The following is a 21,290-nucleotide window of genomic DNA, read 5'->3' as shown; positions in this document are numbered from 1 at the left end:
CATGAGCTGATTTTGAGATTTAACTATATTTAATTAAACTCTCTGGCTTCAATGGCTAGCCTCACTTGTATAAGAAAAATTGCAATCTTTATGATGTTTCATTTGAACCTGATGATAACAAGGTAAAAAACATAACATATATGATTGAGTAGAACAAGAAAGATCAAACTAGTTTCACCGACCGAGAGGCAGAGGGACACAACACACAGACACTGTGACTTACGGTAAGCGTGGTTAGGGAGAAGTATCGTTTAATCCGAGCGTAATCAATCAAAAACACAAGGATGAGATTCGGTTTTCGCTAAACCACCGCGATTTGAAACTCTCAATCGGTTTCGACACTGAAACATAATCAAACCGGGGGATGTCTTTGTCCAGTTATATATGTCACAAACCCAAATAATCGAACCGATCTAGGATAAACCACGGCAATTCGGAACTCTCAAATTTGGTTTAGAATCGGAGCAAGCTTTTTGCCTTTACCATTTCTTTTTCGTTCACTTCCTACGAAAGCATATTCCTTTCTCTCTGCTGTATCTCCTTCACCTGCGGGCTAAAAGGATCCGGCTTAGAGCTGCTTGATGTTTCGTTTTCTTCTACTTACGTGGCGTGAAAGCTGATTCAATACATTATTTCTGTCAGTCTGAATAGTGTATAAACAGACACAAAGCGTAATCATTCCAGGTGATCTCTTATGTCTTCCATCTGAAACTCTAGATTCAGATCAACACTGTAGAAAGTTGTCAACTTTTAGGGAAGTTAACACTGTTTAAAGAAAGATCTTTTAGGGTTTGATGCACCTCGAGATCTCGACGTATTAGTTGGTTTTGTCTGAGATTGAAAAAGGACCATTCTTTGTAGGAGGGTTTTGTCTGAAACAGAGAGATTCAGTTTCCGTTTGGTTGTTTTCAAGTATGCTACCAAGTGGGTTGAAAGAAACTCAACTCAACAACAACCAGAAGGTCCATCCACAACCAATGGAACAATCTATCAACCAGAACCCTGAAGCTATGGAAGCACTTATCTCCAACCTCTTCGGAAACATCTCTTCTCTGAAATCTGCTTACATCCAGCTTCAATCTGCTCACACTCCTTACGACCCGGAGAAGATTCAGGAAGCCGACAAGGCTGTGATCTCCGAACTCAAGAATCTCTCCGAGCTGAAACATGTTTACAGAGAGAACCACCCCAAGCCTGTGTGCGTCTCTCCCAAAGACTCTCGTTTAGCCGCAGAGATCCAAGAGCAGCAGAGTCTTTTGAAGACTTATGAGGTCATGGTGAAGAAGTTTCAGTCTGAGATTCAGAACAAAGACTCCGAGATCACTCAGATGTTGCACAAGATCGAGGAAGCTAATCAGAAACGTCTTAAGCTCGAGAAGAATCTTAAGTTAAGGGGAATGTCATCTTCTGGTGGAGGTGATGGTGATTTGCAGTTTCCTGACTTGACCATTGAGCTTTTTGTATCTACCTATGAAGCTGCTTCTAAAGCTGTTCACGATTTCTCCAAGCCGTTGATCAACATGATGAAAGCTGCGGGATGGGATCTCGATTCTGCTGCTGAGTCCATTGAGCCTGGTGTTGCTTACGCCAAGAGGCCTCACAAGAAATATGCGTTTGAGTCGTACATATGCCAGAGGATGTTCAGTGGGTTTCAGCAGGACACTTTCTCACTAGACTCAGATGATGACACTGAGACCTTCTTCACTCAGTTTCTTGCTTTAAAGGACATGGATGTACTAGATGCTCTGGCTACAAACCCTGATTCCAACTTTGGTAAGTTCTGCAGGAGCAAGTATCTCATCTTGATCCATCCAAAGATGGAAGCTTCTTTCTTTGGAAACCTAGACCAGCGTGAGTACGTGACAGGAGGTGGCCACCCTAGGACCGCGTTTTATCAGGCCTTTTTGAAACTAGCAAAGTCTATATGGTTATTGCACAGGCTTGCTTACTCGTTTGATCCAGCTGCGAAGATCTTCCAGGTGAAAAAGGGTAGTGAGTTCTCTGATTCATACATGGAAAGTGTTTTGAAGAACATAGTTGTGGATGAAAAGGGTGAGAGCCCAAGTGTTGGTCTTATGGTGATGCCTGGGTTTTGGATTGGTGGAAGTGTGATTCAGAGCAGAGTTTATGTCTCTGGTGTGAGGGTCGTTGAATGAAAGGAGATTCTGGTCTTGTCCTAAAGCTGCTTGTGCAACTTTTATGTTTCTACTTGTTATAAATTATATTTTCTGTAAGCTTGCAAGTAATTGTTCAGAACTCATAAGCAAAAGAGATATTTTATTCTCCGAACCAAAAGGAAATTTATTATCATGTATAAATGTTGGCCTAATGTTCTTAGGATAAATGAATATCTCAGATTATAATGTATCATAAATGTTATACAACCGCTAGTAACTGAGAAGCGGTCTTAACGTGCATGTCTTCCGACTAATTTTCCCGCTACCACCCGCAAACGCAGCTTTTGCGTTTAGTAGCGGTTGACAGCGTTTTAAAACAATCATACAAATCGCTTCAAACCGTTCCGAACCTCTTAAAATCAAAAGATGGTTCTAGCTAGCGTTTGCGTTTGCGGTTGCAGGCGGTTGCAAGAGGATAATTTTTTTTTTCAAAACCATATAAATACAAAAATAAAAATATTCAATAAAAATTTTAAATTGGAATTATAAAAATACTAAAATATATCTATTATATTTTAATTAATATTACAAATTTTAAAAATAAAAATATTTTCTATAATTTTAAAAATTTTAAACTATAACTTTCTAAATATAATTTTCATATTTATTATAATATTATGATTTTTTGATATTTTTATAATTATATAAAATGTAAATATTGTTAATTTACTATTTAGCCGCTGCTGTATTTGGTAGTTAACCAGTCATAAGTATCCCGCAAACGCATCCATTTCTAACTGCAGAACCAGTCGTACAAATCTCTTAAAACCGCTAGAAACCGCAACCACCCGCATCTGCAAACTCCCGTAACCGCAACCGCTGCGTTTGAACCAGTCTAGCTCTTAAATTATATCCTGCTGCTACCATATGTTACCAAGTTGAGATTTTGAAAGAATACCGATTGAATTTGCTTATCATGTTTTAAATTTTTTTTACTATGGGACCTTTTTTTTTTTTTTAGGTCAAACGATTTATTAACACAAGTAAAAATTTATTCTTAGTAATAATTATGTTTTCAGAAAGAAAAAAAGTTATATCCTTTCAAAAGTAATCGAGTAAACGAATTCTCTTGATATTTTACCCAAAAAAAATTATCTTGATATTATTTGATTATTAGATGTTTTCTGAAAATCAAAACAGTGTTCATTTTCGTAAATAAGAATTAAAATGGGATCAGCTGAAAAGTACAATGATTATTTGAAATTTACGACAAGCTATCAAACTGTAAACAGTCAATCCATGTGTCTTCTTTCAAGGTTTCTATATATTTTTTAAGAAAATCAGTATCTTCATGTCGAGCTAAAGCACTAAGCCTAATTCCTTTGTTATGTTTGAAATTGGACGTGAGAATCACTATACTGTTTTGCAATATAGCGACTAATTGCTTAATTGAATTTTCAGCAAAAAATACATAGGTCAATTAAAGACACGAGAATAATTTATCTAGAATCTACTTTAAAATATATTACATGCTTGTGTTTATGTTCATAGTACCACTGCCAATAACGAACTAAACCATAGAATTTGTAGATGTGAGTATTAATTGGACCTTATTACCACTGACAAGTAACAACAAAAGCAACAAAAATTGAAACTTAGTTTAAAACTAATTTGCTACCAGACAAAACTAATAATTAAAAAATTTCGTTTTGTTGCTAGATCAAATTACGTAGTAACAATTTTTTTTTAACTTACGTAGCAACATTTTCATATCTTCTTACATCAAAAGCTTTCATATGTTTTAAATATCCAACATTTATAACTAATCATCAATTAATTTTAGCAGATTCATTAAATTCAGCCACCACTGACCTATATTTAACGAAAAGTCTATTTGTTTAATTAAAACAAATTGTAATTAAGAAGAATTACAACGACACATATGAAATGATAACGATCAAGAACAAACCGAAGACAGCCAAACAAAGTCTTTGCGGGCCTCAAACGGAAACTTCAATTATAAGAAATCAATACCTTATACTAAACTTATTGTGGAAAATCGAATCTTCCGTTTTAATAGTTCAAATTATAAATTTCAATTTAATATATATATTCTTTTTGATAACGAGGTTTTTTGGTCAAATTTTGATAACGAGGTTTTAACGATCTTCAGTCTATTATCGCTACAGCTGCTTGTATTCCTTTTCTTTTGCGTGAGAATATGAAAAAACTAATGCGTTCATATACATATTTGTATATAATTAATACGTAGATCATATGTGCACTTGCAGCATAGATATGCATATGAAAATAGGAGTTGAATGCGTAGAATATATCTTATTGAACGTGACTGGTGTACTTGCAGTTACACCAAAAAACATGATTGGATCGTTTTGTCCACCATATTTCTTTTATATTTAGACAAAACTTGTCATTACGAATGAGAGACTTGAGACTACGTACGTAAAATTAATGTGCCCCTATGGATGTAATAGAAAAAAGTGTCCTTGTTGAGGTGAGAAATGTCGTCAAAGACTCAAAAAGATAGTTGTTTTTAGTATTTGTAAGTATACCATGATGTAATTTGGTCAAAATAGTATTTTGTGATAGTACTCAATTTGGTGATTACCTCTTCATCTAATTTTATTTTATATTTATTCTAAATAATAAACCTCTCTGGATAATCAATGAGAAGACTAATTAACGTCCAGAGGTCAAATCACTTTGTTATTTCATGGTCAGATGAAAAAGACATGATAACTGAGGTCGTTACTAATAAAATTAGTAAGGCTTTTTATTAATTTCCGTGCTTGCAAAGTCAACTTAGACCGATGATAAGATTGCTTATCTACCCATAGATTTAGACATGTCTACGGTTTCTGCGAATTTTTGTAACCTCGTTTCGTCGACGTTACGCGTAACGCAGACTAGTTTTGAACGGCGATGTTTCGAGAATCCAGAGTTGAATGATACTACGTAAACCTTTCAACAAGAGTCTAATTATTTTTTCCACAAAAAAATTCAGTTTCTGGAATCTAATATCAAATCATTAAAATTTTGTCTAATTAAGTGGGCAAGAAGACTGTGAAAAGGTTAGATATGTAATAAATGTATATTTTCTGTTTAATTAGGCGTTGGGGTTTCATTCTTAGGCAGACTATAGCGGACAACAATCTATGACGTAATATAGAAACCTTAGGCTTTGGCTTGCATCGTTTCATAGTCTTGTGATCATAATTTCAAGATTGACGTATATGAGTGATGACTCCGACGACGGTTATGCTTTTCTCACTATTTTTTAAGTTTTAGTCTTCACATAATTTAAACACCCTAAACATAATTAAAGATAACGCAAGCTGTATTACCTTAGGTAGTTTTCAATTCTCATTCATTTGTATGTTGACGGAGATTTTTAGTAGCATATATAGTCGTGCATGCATTGCATGCATGTGAACCAGTTCTTCAACCACTTAAAAATCAGTTTTTGGATGTATAAGATCATTAATATCTTTTGCTTTTATAGTAGGTGACCAACCTACCATCGCTATACTATTACGTAGGTACTCTCAATTGCTTAATTACAAGCAAACAAAACATGTACTAGTTATAGAGTTAACTCAGTTAAGTCTATATATTTTTCCTTAATATCTTAAATATATAATTAGTCTAAACGTAGTTGACATATGTCTACAAGATTCTTCACCTCTCCAGAAATTTTATGGTTTAATTCTACATAAAATAAAATAATTTCATGATTTATGAGCGTTGGTAAGCTGTGAATGTATATATTGATCGGTACAAAGTAAGTTGAACGAATCCTCTGGTGTCAGGATACAGTTAAAAACCTTATGAACCGATCGAGAAGCTCCCCTATTGGTTTGACTTTCTTTCTGGAATCAGTCAGCTTAAATCAAGTGTTTTTGCTGGAATAATGTAAACGGTAATCCAGACCGGATACTTGGCTGATATGGGTGATCAGTTTTGTGTTTTTTTTTTTAAGTTTTGTGCATGATCATAAAAATATACTTTTATTTCAACTAGGAGAATTTACGAACCGTCTCTTAGTCAAAAAAGTGTATAAAAAAAGTGTCAAATCATGAGTTAACAACCCCGGCTAAGAGACCGGGGTTAATCATGCCCTAGTCTTGTTTGTGGTGTATGTGATCATGTAAACAAAACTGTAAGAAGTAATTTTTTTTGCCAATTTAAAAGATTTTATCAATTACGGGGAACAACGTGGACACGTAATAAAATTTAACATATTCTTTAGAAAAAGTGTCTCTTTATTCATTATCTTTTCGCCGTTATAGTTTAGAATACTTTAACCAAATAAAATAATTTGCTTTGATATCTAGAAAAATTGTGCAAATGGCTGGTAGTCGTATACTATGGCCAGTGAGTCGTATATATAGTTTAGAAATAAAGCAGTGAAAACTGAAAACTTACGAAGTTGACGCGACGGTTGTATAGTCGTCGTTGAGGATAGAGATGACTCTGTCTCTGCCTCACCTGCATATAATAAATTTTATCATTATTGTTACAACTATATACATAAACCAAACTAATCATATAGGAGTTGTTAAAAAAAACAAAAAAAAAAACTAATCATATAGGGGCATGACTTTGAAATTCTATTATTTTCTTTTTTTTTTGTATAAGAGACCATTGGACATCCGATTGAAATAATGCGTATATGCCAATAATGTTCTTGAATTGTATATAAATTTGATAGACTATATATGTAAACTTCTTTTATATTTCACGTATTGTAATATTTTCATTTTAATACGAAAGCCTTTAAATATATATATATAAACTAGTTACGACTTCCTAATTAATAAACCTATTAGTATTTTTTTTTAAATCAACCTATTAGTATTAGCTATCACATTTAAGTCGTTTCTAAGATTCGTATAAAATTTCGGTTGTGGGCTGACTGGTGTTAAAAAAGGACTGATTGGTTTCTTTTTTTCTGATTGAAACTAATTCCAAATGTCACCTACTCAAATTATTATTATTGTAAAAAAAAAGATAGCCATAACAAGAGAATAAATTTCAACAAAGATACAAACAAGAGAATAAATTCCATATGACGGCATGCTGGTTACCAATCCATTGGTTGGTACATAAATATATGCGTTTTTGCTTCAGCTACAGCGAAATTACATTTTAATATATATTAACATTATTTATTTAATAACAGCATAAGGTCACCCACACATCTATATAAACACATCGATTCAAGACATCAATCTCATCATCCAATACCTTCAAACACAAGCTTCACGTTTCTCAAAACATTTGGTCTTATAATGGCTTTTCGAGTTGATATTTTAACATTTGTGTTCTTATGCATTTTAGCGGCATCCACGGTTTCCGGGTACAACTCCAAAGACGTGAAAGCGTGGTGCAGCCAAACTCCAAATCCTAAACCATGCGAGTACTTCTTAACCCACAACTCAAACCAAAAGCCCATAAAATCCGAGTCAGAGTTCCTCAAAATCTCAATGAAACTAGCTCTAGACCGAGCCATCCTCGCCAAATCCCACGCGTCCACATTAGGACCAAAGTGCCGCGACACACGTGAAAAAGCTGCTTGGGAAGATTGCATCAAGCTCTACGACTTCACCGTCTCTAAAATCAACGAGACCATGGACCCAAACGTGAAGTGCTCGAAAACCGACGCACAAACATGGCTCAGCACGGCTCTAACTAATCTTGACACTTGTCGTGCCGGGTTCTTAGAGCTTGGTGTTACCGATATCGTCCTTCCATTAATGTCAAACAACGTCTCAAATCTTATATGCAATACACTCGCCATCAACAAAGTTCCATTCAACTATACCCCACCCGGGAAAGACGGGTTTCCTTCGTGGGTCAAACCCGGAGACCGGAAACTTCTGCAAAGCTCGACACCAAGAGATAACGCGGTGGTGGCTAAAGACGGGTCGGGTAATTTTAGGACGATTAAAGACGCGATCAACGCTGCTTCAGGGAGTGGTAGGTTCGTGATATATGTGAAGCAAGGCGTTTACAGTGAGAATCTTGAGATTCGAAAAAAGAATGTTATGTTGAGAGGTGATGGTAAAGGGAGAACGATTATTACAGGAAGCAGAAGTGTTGGAGGAGGATCGACCACGTTTAATTCAGCTACTGTGGGTACGTGTGGTTACAAAAAAAAAAAACAAGACTGATTAACAAAAAAAAAAGATTAATTTAAAAAAAAATATGATTTGATTGCTAACCCACAAAATGACATAACCTATACGGATTATAAGTTTAAACTATATAATTGCATTTTATGCTTGATTTCAATTTTTATAAAAACACTTGCTATTTCACAAATTTGATGATTAATTTATAAAATTATAAATCAGTTACTTGTCTTTTTTTATTCGTATTTTATATAAATTTTAGAAGCATTCCATCCATATTATGATTATCTATTAGATTATGTAATAATTCAACGATGTTCAATATAAAAGGTAAGTAATCAATTATTTTCCTTTTCTCAAATCATTACAGCCGCGGTTGGAGATGGATTTATAGCACGTGGAATAACATTTAGAAACACGGCGGGTGCAAACAATGCACAAGCAGTTGCTCTAAGATCGGGGTCGGATCTATCTGTTTTCTACCAATGCAGCTTCGAAGGTTACCAAGACACACTTTACGTTCATTCGAACCGTCAATTTTACCGTGATTGCGATGTTTATGGAACCGTGGACTTCATCTTCGGAAATGCAGCAGCTGTTCTCCAGAACTGCAACATCTTCGCACGTCGTCCACGTAGTCGAACTAACACAATCACTGCTCAAGGAAGATCCGACCCAAATCAAAACACGGGTATTATTATCCACAACTCTCGGGTCACCGCCGCTTCAGATCTCCGACCAGTTCTTGGATCCACCAAGACGTATTTGGGTCGACCATGGAGACAATATTCAAGGACAGTGTTTATGAAGACTTCTCTGGATAGTTTGATCGATCCACGTGGATGGCTTGAGTGGGACGGTAACTTTGCTTTAAGGACATTGTTTTATGCTGAGTTTCAGAATACGGGTCCGGGTGCTTCGACTTCAGGTCGGGTCACATGGCCTGGATTTCGGGTCCTTAGTTCTACCTCAGAGGCTTCAAGGTTTACTGTTGGTAGTTTCCTTGCTGGTAGCTCTTGGATTCCATCGGACGTACCATTTACGTCTGGTCTTTGAAGGATATATCTAGTTAATTCAAATATCATATGATATATGATGCAAAGTTGTATATATGACCCAATTGATAATTGGTCTAATACGAAGAATAATGTAATACTGGAAATTCTTGTATGTTTGTAGTAGTTTCATGTGAACTCTGTTTCTTTCTTCAAATATATTGTATTCTGTATTTCTGAAATAAATTTATCATATGAGTAAAGGTTAAGGAATTTTCATTTTGTTCTTTACTTCCTTTCGTGTATTATTGCAAAGCCCAACTAGACATTCTTGTTGAGTCGTGATTGAATGGGTTAGCAGTTGGTCGAAAATAATAAGCCTTAATGTTATTGTTAATTTGTTACACAAATGTTTATGACAAAAACCGAAAATCGGGATTGTTCATCAGATCAGATTAATTTGGTTCACAATTATAAATATTCAATTAGTCTACGTTAATTATCATATTAGATCAGTATTATTTATGATAAACATAATATATAGCTTTACAAACGTTTTGAAATATTTAATTATATACGTGTATGTACAATTATGCATTCATTTGATCAAATGTCAAATGTAACATATTCTTAACTATCCAGCAAACAAGTAGCTGGTATTTTCCTTTGTATGGACCAAAACCGCTGATGGTTACGGCAAAACACGCAAATTAATGTCAACTCAGAAGATATTTCTTGAAATTGGACCAATCTAATCTACAATTGAAGAAAAATTATAAACCAACCTACGATTCTTTTTGGGCAGTTACGGATCTATGACTAATTCACCTGAAAATGAAAGATCTCGCCAATATGCACATATCAAGTGGGGAAATAAATGCAAAGCAGACTTATATTCCAACAAGGCAGGAACCGTGGCATGTATCATTTCCATGATTTAGTTTGAATAGTTTATTTATATACCCTTTTTTGGTAGAAAGTTTATTTATATACCTATACAACATTACCGAACAGTATATTGTTTCCTAAATCATCTCTAATGATTTTTTCTATTTTTTACTCTAAAAATATAAGAGGTTTTTGTTCCAATAGTTACTTATATTTACTACTCTAAAAGAAAACATTTCAAATATACCCTTTTCTATTTATTTATTAATTTATTATATAGTCTTTAATTTTTAAAATATTAAAAATTTACCCATTCATTTTATTTTATAACAATATACTACCACAATAAACTATTTATACAGTTAAATGTATTTTTAAAAAAATAATCAATTTAAATTGTTATTATCATTGAATATAATTATTTTTGACATAATTTGAGTTTTCGTTTACATCAAAACTTATCATATTTTAGTATAATTTTAATTTAAAATGTAATTTTCATATTTTTCAAACAAATTCTAAAAATATTTTTAAAATATTTTATTATAATTTTTTTTAAAAATATTGAGTTGCATTTCAAATAAAAAGGTAAAGATATTAAAAATATTCTAATTAAAATATGTCAAAATTTAATATAGTTTTAAGGAAATGATCAAAATAAAAAAAATTACACATAAAAAAAATCATGATTTTTGTTAACTGGGCGGATCATTATTTATATGATATCGCAAACGAAAAAAAAATTTATGTTTTTACAATTATTTAATTAACTATGTATACTCATTTTTTTATATTTTTTTATATGATATCACACATTCGTAAAAAATAGATAGTTTAAGATGCAAAAAAAAAATATTTACTTAGTGAATATAATATGAATGAATTTTACAAATAGATCATTTAATAAAATAAATAATTAAAAACTGAAAATTCATACCCGCGCTGGCGTGCGGGTCAGGATCTAGTAGTTACTTATATTTACTACTCTAAAAGAAAACATTTCAAATATACCCTTTTCTATTTATTTATTAATTTATTATATAGTCTTTAATTTTTAAAATATTAAAAATTTACCCATTCATTTTATTTTATAACAATATACTACCACAATAAACTATTTATACAGTTAAATGATTATTTTAAAATTAAAATTTTATTACAACACATAATTATAAATAAACGATTTACTAAACATAGTATTTAGTGGAAGCCCCCTTGGTTCAGTGGTTTGACCAAGGGTTCATTAATGCGGGTTCATTAATGCTTCTACACCAAAATACCTGAGTTTCAATTTCCCGAGAAGGCGGAATTATGCGAATTAAAGGAGAAAAAACTTACAAGAGATCTGCAGCACGATGCAAGGAGTACCGTCAAGCATGGATCCCATAGGGCGGCTCAAGTCATGCAGTCAGGCGTGAATCCTCATACGGCAAGTAGAATTGTCGGCTGTAGAATCGTCTGTAATATTTCTCATAGTTGTAATACCATAATTATCCAGCGTTAAAAAAAACATAGTATTTAAAAGTGTAAAGTTATAATAGATAATTTTCTTTTGGTGAAAAATGAAAAGATATAAAATGAAAGGTCATTTTGAAATAAAAATAGAGTAAAAGAACAATGTTACTCAATATTTGGCGTATAACTGTTTTTTGGTGCATGGTATAGCGCACTATTAAATGACATTTACTCTATATTTGGCGTCTGGAGGAAAAAATAAAAATACCATTAGAGATGCTCTTATATTTTGTAATTCATACATGCATGCACTGATTGTATTTTTTTGTGCTTAGTCGTCATTTTTTGATTAATCTGGAAGGATCCAAACTGATATATAAGAAAATGTGCAGTCCACATATAGATTTTTTATACATATATTTAAAAAGGTCCTTAACAATAAATCCATATCCGCGTAACCACCTAATGGAGTATAGTAAGGAATCTTGGAACCCAGGTTGCTTAGCAACATTTATCACTAGACTACAATCACATGCTTAGTCGTAATTTGCTAACGTGAAAGTATCGTTTTACCATAATAGAGGCAAAATATGCATGCGACCAGGTGGAATGTACGAGAATTTTTGTAACATCCCTAGTTGTGATATATGGAAAGATTTAAAAGAATCGTTTCAGACTTTGGAAAATATTAACGGACCGATCGCTGGAACGGGATGGAGTCCATGGACCGAGAGAGCCGACATGGATGGCCCATTAGCCGTGGGCGGATCGGAGCGTTATAATTTTTTTCTTTACTTAACATAATAACATTGTCTATTCCTCTTTGAGATTAAGATTTATGTTTTTTGCTTTTTATTTGTTCTTTGCTAAGAGAATTTAATTTTGATTGAACGATTTTATATAATGGATTTTCAAAGTTCAGAAGAGAGAAAAGAGACATAGCATATATGTAGAATATACATACGAGAACATAGCTGAGAAAGTCTCAAATCGATAAAAAAATATTGTAGTTTATAGTTTGTATTAGTATATATGATCACAAATCACAATCTTCGTGTGTAAAACATACAACAATTAGTAAGCAACATTCAATATATAAATGAAAAAGTTATCGTCTGGATATCAATCGCATCACGTTCTAACTAACGCCCATTTGAGATAATGAACATCTTTCAGATCAAAAGTATCCAAGTCAGACATGACACCAGCAAAAACAAAAACTCTCTTGACATTTATCCTTGTCATTCTTATATAATATTCGAATTATAGTTAAGCTAGCTAGTGGGTGGGAATAAGCAAGCGACAAACAAATCCTAGCGATTGATCACTTTTTGTATCACTAAAATCTCCATTAGGGAACAGAATCGTGTTAAACTTACCTTCTCCTTTGAGCTTTCATCACAAAAGAAAAAGCAATTTATCATTACCATTAAATTGTGTCCCCATGCTAATCACATCATTATCCAATATAATCATATTGCGATTATAACAAGTATTTACATTACCACCTTATATTATAACTCACTACTACGAAAAAGAGTAAAGAGAAAAAGGTAGAAAGATAGAAAAACAGTAAAAAAAATAAAGCACTGAAAAACGTTTTGAACTTTATGTTCTTATGTTCGTCTTTAACTGCTGCAAAGACGACTCCATGGAAATATCCGATCAGAATCCAACCCGGAAGCGATTCGGGTTTTGACACGTTGGAAGTCTGAATACAGACAAGGTATTGTGATGCCTCCTTCGTGTCGGAATCCATACTCTTTTTCGGATTCTCTGAGCAGCTCACCGAACAGAGGATGGTTAAAGTAAACAATGGGCACCAAAACTCTGCGAAAGTCACCTTCTTTTTGACCCACGTAAACCGCCAAGTGTCCCCGTGGAACCGGGTCATGTTTACATTCGGATCTTCTCGTAGACCCCAATATGCTGAACCTTTGTGTGAGACGTTGGCTCCAGTTTTTGAGTTTGGTGATCGGCAGTGTCAACATGCGAGTTGGTCTGGTCGGGTGTAACCGGTTGTATCCGGACCGACGGATCCGGGTTTTCCCAATAATCCATCTAGAGACTCGTCGAACCCGTCTCCCCATTATAAACCCTACGAGCTTCCTCATCTTTTCTTCTTGATGCTATAATCTTTGACTGTGTAATAAAAATGTAAAGAGGAAGTGATCAATAGAAGAAGGGAGTGAAAGGCAGAGAGTTTTAAATAGAGGACCAGTATGAGTTACTCAAGTCTAAACAAATGAACGGTTAGATAAAGCATGAAGCTTTTTGGCCGTTGGATTAGATAAAAACTGCCAAATAATCTTAGTCAAAAGGCGAAGAATCTACATTAACTAATGACACGTCCCCTTGACCGTTAGGCGTTAGCCAACATACTTACCGTCTAATCTTATACAATATGGAACCATAATTATACTAGTTTGAGAATGCTGTTTTACCTTTGTCAAACCATAGTAACTACAGTGTTATATTGTGATTTACGCGAGAAACTATTAGTGGTTGATTCTGAATCTGAGATGAGATGAGAATCACAGGACAAAGGCCTACAGTTTTCTTCTATTGTCTGAAAATGTTTTGTCGGCGTTACATGTTTATTATGTTTGAAGATGCAGACAACAACTTCGTTTACAAAAAAAAAAAAGATGCAGACAACTATGCCACCACACGCGTGCTGGCCACTTGGAACAAGTTTTTTGAACCTATTCGGGAACACTAACACGAGATCAAAACCCCACCATTTCATATTAAAATGTTATTTTTCGTCAGTGATCATCATCTACTGTGTTTAATTAATCAGGTTAGTGATCGTCTATCTGTATGTGATTTTGTTAAAGATACAGATTCAATAAATAATTATAATCCGGTACGAGATGTGTACGGTATGTGTCCTCTAGCTGCGTTACTTGCGTACGCAAATAATGGTTGTTGTATATATAATATTTTCATACCAGGACAAGCCATCTAAAGAAGTTACCAACATAGATAGATCTAGTTTTGAGTTATTTCTCAAACAATAAGTTTGTGTTTCTAACCAGAGAAGCTTTGTTTATATAGTAACTTGTTATTATATAATATTTAGTAATCATGTTTTTGTATTAAGCATCTCTTAGTTAAAGACGGTTAAACGTACATGTTGGATTACAACACTAAAAGTATGGTCAAATGTGGATCAACGAAGCAATTTAGTTCATTATCATGAAACTCTAATCCGAACATAGGAAAGATGTTTAATCGATATATGGTTATATCATACAGTCTCGTGGAAGATATAGGTCAAACGCACTTTTACGACCGGTCTGCTCCAAAGCTTGAGTTATAGCCTTTAACAGGAGAAGATCCAAGTATCTTCGCAACTTGGGTTAATGTAAGGAGCGGACCCACTTGAAGAGGTGTGGGGTCACCTGACACCACAAACAAACAAGATACAAATACTGTTTTGTATAGAAAAACATTAAAAAACATATAGCAGAGTTGGTAAAATAAGCTACTTGACCCCACACAACCTGAGTTTGATACCCAAAAAAGATATTTTTATTCATTTTTGACACCAGACAAAATCACTCCTGGATCCTCCACTTAATGTTGTATCCCACATCGAAAATATAAAGGGATCAACCTAATACATAAAAAAAAATTAAATAGCAATTCATTCATCCAAGTAGAGTTGTCCATCACTTTCACATGTATGGAGATCCGGTGGTGGAATACCGTGAAAATGTATGGGAACGCCTTTCGAGAATGGGCTTAAGGAGGTCCGGTGCCTGGTTACTGATAGGCGACTTCAATGAGATTACAAGCAACACAGAGAAAAAAGGAGGGAGAAAAAGATCTGAAGCATCCTTTCTTCCATTTAAGAACATGCTTGCTTGTTGTGGTATGATTGAGTTTCCATTTACAGGAGACTCCTTATCTTGGGTCGGTCGGACAAGAGCAGGGAGAGTACGATGTCGACTAGACCGTGCAGTTGGAAACGAAGATTGGCACCAACTTTTTTCCCACACGTATGTGGAGTATTTGTTGAGATGGGGTTCGGATCATAGACCTATACTAGCAAGGTTTCAATCCAAAATAAAGAAAGCAAGAGAAATTTCAAGTTCGATAGGCGGTGGATTGGAAAAGAAGGATTCCAAGATACTATTAAGGAAGCATGGGCATCGTCTTCCCTAGATCGTGATGCCAGTCTGTTTGATAAAATCCACGAGAGTCGGAGAGCTATTTCACGATGGAAGAGGAGGCACCCTTCCAACAACTTACAATTGATTGAGAAGCTTAAAAAAGAACTAGAGAGAGCGCAGGAGGATGATACGATATCAAGCGAAGAGGAGCTGGATATAAAATGGAAGCTATGTGCGGCCTACAGAGATGAAGAGCTGTACTGGAAACAGAAAAGTAGGAACCTCTGGCTACGAGCAGGATATCGAAATACTAAGTATTTCCATGCGAAGACGAAGCAACGGAGAGCCAGAAACCGTATCACGCGACTGAAAGACTCGATGGGGCAATGGGTCGAGACGGAGGAAGGAATAGAAGCGGTAGCAACCGAATACTTTCACCACCTGTTCTCCTCTTCGGACCCAGAGAATATTGATGATACACTCCGGTCTATTACCGCGTCAGTCAACATTGATATGAACCAGCAGCTTTTGAAAACTCCTAATGACGAAGAAATCCGGCATGCAAATTTTGCGATAAGCCCGGAAAAGGTTCCAAGGCCAGATGGAATGACGAGCTTGTTCTATCAAAGGTTTTGAAGTACGATAGGGCCTGATATCTGTACTATGGTGCGTAATTTTTACGAGACGGGGGAGCTTGACGAACGTTTGAATCAGACTAATATATGTTTGATCCCGAAGACAGATAGACCAGCGACCATGACTGAGTACCGGCCGATCAGTCTGTGCAATGTTGGATACAAGATCATATCTAAAATTCGACCAGATTAAAGAGAATCCTTTCGGAATTGATTTTTGAGACCCAATCAGCCTTTGTGGCTAAGAGACTGATAACTGATAATATTCTTGTTGCTCAAGAAATGTTTCACGCCCTTAGAACCAATCCGAGCTGCAAAGAAAAATTCATAGCGGTAAAGACGGATATGAGTAAAGCATACGACCGAGTGGAATGGAGCTTCATGGAGGCCTTGCTGCTGAAATTTGGCTTCGACCACCACTGGGTAGGACTGATAATGAAGTGTATATCCTCAGTCTCCTATCAAATTCTTATAAATGGGGAGGCAAAAGGCCATATCAAGCCGTCGCGGGGCTTGCGCCAGGGCGACCCGCTATCCCCTTTCCTTTTTATCCTTTGTACGGAAGTTCTTATATCTCATATAAAGCATGCAGAATCCTCTAAGGTGATTACGAGTATTAAAATCGCAAGAGAGAGCCCCCAATCTCCCATCTCTTATTCGCGGATGATAGTCTGTTCTTCTGTCGAGCAGATCAACCTCAATGCGAGGAACTGATGTGAATTATTGACGTTTACGGTAAAGCCTCAGGACAACAACTGAACAAATCTAAATCCTCAGTTCTGTTCGGTTCTAAGGTCGTAGCGTCCTCTAAACAAGGTCTGAAAAGATCACTTGGAATAACAAGAGAAGGGGGATTGGAAATGTATCTTGGGATGCCCGAAAATATATGTGGCTCGAAGAATCAAGTATTCTCGTTCGTTCAAGAGAGGATGAATGGAAACATCAACAACTGGTCGGGTAAACTACTTTCACAGGGAGGGAAAGAGGTGCAGATAAAGTCTGTAGCACAAGCTACACCGACCTACGTGATGTCTTGCTATCTAGTGCCGCAAGGAATTTGTAAAAAACTGTCCGCCGCTGTGGCGAGATTCTGGTGGAGTACAAAAGAAAATAATAGAGGCCTCCATTGGGTGGCTTGGGATAAGATATGTGTTCCAATGGATGAAGGGGGCCTTGGCTTCAGAGATTTTCGAGATTTCAACCTCGCACTGCTAGCAAAGCAGGTAAGGCATCTACTAGTATATCCTCATTCTCTCCTGGCGCGCGTCCTTAAAGGGCGATACTACCGGCATTCGAACCCACTGAGAACAGGGAAAGCCCTTAACCCATCATATGGCTGACACAGTTTGATTGCGGCTAAGCATGTGCTGGAAGGAAGCCTATGCAGAACGATTGGAACGGGAGCGAGGACAATGGTATGGGAGGACGTCTGGATTCCAGGCTCCCCGGCTAGACCGGCACATCCAGCTCGTTTGGACTATGATCCTGACCTAAGAGTGCACCACCTTATAAATTTTGAAACTAAGCAGTGGGATGAGGCTTTCATTTCCGAGGTGATTCGTGCAGAAGATATCCCAAGGATACTCGAATTAAAAATAAGCAAAACAGGACGTCATGATGGCTATGTCTGGAAGCATACATTATCGGGGAACTATACCGTGAAAACTGGATACGAAGTTGCAGTGGCACAAAGGAAAAATCAGAGTGATAGCCAGGTTCTCGAACCAAGCATAAGGGCTTTAAAATCGAAGGTATGGAAACTGAAGACTGCGAGGAAGATAAAACACTTTCTATGGCTAGCTTTATCGGGCTTTGTGGCTTCGGCAAACAAGCTTGTTGAAAGACACTGTGGTACAGACACAACATGTCAGCGATGCGGAGCAGCAGTGGAGAACATCAATCACATCCTTTTTGAATGTCCACCAGCTCTACAATGTTGGGCGCTGTCTGCTATCCCTTCACCTCCGGGGCTTTTCCTGTGCTCGTCTCTGTTTGTGAATTTCGACCATCTCCTTCAGCAAGTGTCCATAAACTCTAGCCTTTCCGAGACTTTCTCGATGTTTCCTTGGCTACTATGGTACATATGGAAGGCGAAAAATGATAAGTGTTTTAACGGCAAAGACATATCACCGGGTGATACACTCCAGCTAGCTACTCAAGAAGCCACAGCATGGAGCATAGCTCAGCTAGGAGAACCATTGGAAGAACCGGACGCGACAACAACGACGCAAAGAAATCAAACTACTGGAATGTCTTCGGCAGACATCTGGACCTGTCAAGTGGATGGATCCTGGTCGGCTAAGGAAGAATGGATGGGGCTAGGCTTCGTGTTAATTCCAAACGGGGAGATCATTTTGGAAGGACAGAGGTGCTGCCCTCGAGCACAAGCACCACTTCATGCCGAAACAGAGAGCCTAAGCTGGGCTATGAAAGAGGTAAAGAATCGCGGATTCCACCGAGTAAGATTTGAATCTGACTGCCAACAGCTGGTAAACATCATCCTAAAAGAGGATGAATGGCGCACGAAATAGAAGACATAAAAGCTACTGCTACATGCTTTCAAAAGCTTGAGTTTTCTTATATATCTCGTTCTCTAAACCTCCGTGCAGAATCCCTGGCTAAGGGAGGACGATCAAGTGCTTTGCGATTTGCAAATGTAAACATTAAGGTTCATCAAGGGCTCGCTCATGCAGCGGACCTAAACGAACCAGAGTTTTAATAACATTTACTTTGATGCCAAAAAAAAAAAAGTAGGGTTGTCTAAGAAAGGTTTATTTTCCGTCTTAACGAGAGATTCAGTTCGAGATAGATTGATAAAAGTCATTATCTCGAGGAGACATGTTGAGACCCATATTAAAAATTTAATAGAACTAACACTAATATATAAAAGTTTTAGAGGCAATCCATTTATTGTAAATTAATTTTAATTTGAAATCCCAAAAAAAATTAACGGTAAGGCAAATCCACATTCACTTTTAAATCCCTTTCAAAGATCAAAGTGTCCATTGCACATGACAAACAGTAAATTTTCAAAAATCATAACCAAAACAGAACATAAATGAAGTTGTTTATAACTTTGTTTCAGGTAAATCCCTCGAAAATGTCTTAGAGGTTTTAGAGGAAACGCTTGATTAACCAACAAGATGACAATTATATATAGCGTGGGAAAATTGTATAAAGAATCATCAAAATGACACTCATTAATACTTTAAATATTGATATGTTTTTACTACCGCTTTTAATCAACAATTTTAACATTTGTATCACAAAAAACTCTAAGACTTGCTTGTTCATGAAGTGAAAGACTGACTTGTACTATTGGTAAAAGCGGTCACGTGTCGTTTCTTTCTAAATAATAATATTTAATTAATAAAAAACATAAATACCGATGATAATTGAAAAAAATCGAAAACAAGATAAAATTTAAATGAATTATAAAGTATATTGTATTACTTCTCAAAATGAATTATATTTAGAGCAAATTAGGGTAATATACTGAAAAGAGTGAAAATACCAAGGATGTGACAACTATGTGTTTATGGAGGAAGACATAACATTGGGGGATTTAAGGTACTTGATTAATTAGGGTAAAAGTTTAAGGTATGGGGTGCAATTTCTCTTATATTTATCTTTCTATATAGATTATAGTTTTGATTAATTTGTTAGTTGCATTTAGTTTGGTTTTTTATCTTATATTTTCAAATATATTATAGTGAAATTATGCATGATTTGATTGGTTTAGTTATCCTTTTTTTTTTTTTTTTGGTTATCTTCATTACATGTAGATTAGTTTTAACCAGATTATTTTGCGTTTGAATCTTGATATACTAAGATTAGATATTTTAGTTATTATACAAAGACTTCTGAAATTTCTTAGAATAATGTTGGTTGAAATCTAGATATACTAAGATATATTTACATTTTCGATATAAAGTTACAAAAGATGAAATGTTGATAATTTGAAGTTGAGTAATCAAATCAAACATATTATTTATTGTAATGACATGGTATTGTATTTCTAGTACCCTTTTTCTGCTTAAGATCACTTAAAAAATATATTATTTCACTTTTTTAAAACTATACACCAGAATTTTGCTTTTCAAATTTTTATTTTGTGAAATAATGTCTTTCCTTGTTTGTCAAAAAAAACTTAATTATAGTGACTATGTGTAGTAGTGTTAGTTCATTACAGATATTATTTTATGTTAATTAAAAAAAATTCTTTAGTGTATTAAAGATATTACTTGATAAAAAATATATTTTAGTACTTGAATTTTACAATATCAATTATGTTTCAAATGGAATTTTTTTTAATGTTTTAAATATCATGGTTTTATTTTTGTGAATTTTTCTTTTTTAGGAAATCAATTATATATAAAAAATTATCACATTTTTGAAAAAAAAAACATTTCCTTTATATATATGTTATTTGGAAACTAATCTAAAGGAAAATTAAGCTAGAATTAAATATTAATAAAGAAAAATTATCTCAAAATATCTATTATGTTTTTTGAGATCATTTTAAAAGGGAAATTATTCTTTAATAATGTGAATCTTATATATAATATTATTTGAAAAAATAATTTCGTACGTGTTGTTTTCATGTTAATTGTTAGAATGATTAATTACATTGATATCCTTAATGAAATTATAAAAATTAGAATTAATGGTATTTTTTTTTGTCAGAAAATTAATGGTATTATGAAAATTTTCTTTTATTTTTTTAATAATCTTTGTTCAGTTTCTTATTAATTTAATTTTCCTTTTTTTATTGATTTCCAAATCACATATATAAAGAAGTCAAATTTATAAATTAAAAACGTGGTTATATTATATATATATATATATATATTTATATTTATATATTTGATTTCGAAAAAAACTAAAGTTTATAAAGAAAATATTTTTATATTAAAAATATATA

General features: G+C 34.7%; 3 protein-coding genes across 3 annotated transcripts; 2 read left to right on the top strand and 1 right to left on the bottom strand.

Annotated features, from left to right (window-relative positions):
- Positions 1-447: 447 nt before the first annotated feature.
- LOC106429589 (protein GRAVITROPIC IN THE LIGHT 1) lies at positions 448-2,329 on the top strand. The gene is made up of 2 exons (XM_013870335.3): positions 448-684; positions 862-2,329. The coding sequence occupies exon 2, from the start codon at positions 915-917 to the stop codon at positions 2,154-2,156; it is 1,242 nt and encodes a 413-aa protein (XP_013725789.1). The 5' UTR covers positions 448-684; positions 862-914; the 3' UTR covers positions 2,157-2,329.
- A 5,036-nt stretch (positions 2,330-7,365) lies between these two features.
- LOC106429649 (probable pectinesterase/pectinesterase inhibitor 17) lies at positions 7,366-9,540 on the top strand. The gene is made up of 2 exons (XM_013870399.3): positions 7,366-8,276; positions 8,643-9,540. The coding sequence occupies exons 1-2, from the start codon at positions 7,430-7,432 to the stop codon at positions 9,326-9,328; spliced, it is 1,533 nt and encodes a 510-aa protein (XP_013725853.1). The 5' UTR covers positions 7,366-7,429; the 3' UTR covers positions 9,329-9,540.
- A 3,437-nt stretch (positions 9,541-12,977) lies between these two features.
- LOC106429637 (auxin-responsive protein SAUR36-like) lies at positions 12,978-14,022 on the bottom strand. Its single transcript, XM_013870383.3, has one exon. It carries the CDS (start codon positions 13,722-13,724, stop codon positions 13,239-13,241), a length of 486 nt encoding a protein of 161 aa, XP_013725837.1. The 5' UTR covers positions 13,725-14,022; the 3' UTR covers positions 12,978-13,238.
- Positions 14,023-21,290: the final 7,268 nt, after the last annotated feature.

This window comes from Brassica napus, chromosome C3 (genome assembly GCF_020379485.1).
Source record: "Brassica napus cultivar Da-Ae chromosome C3, Da-Ae, whole genome shotgun sequence".
NCBI classification, from domain to species: Eukaryota; Viridiplantae; Streptophyta; class Magnoliopsida; order Brassicales; family Brassicaceae; genus Brassica; species Brassica napus.
This window is presented reverse-complemented; position numbering and strand designations above follow the sequence as displayed.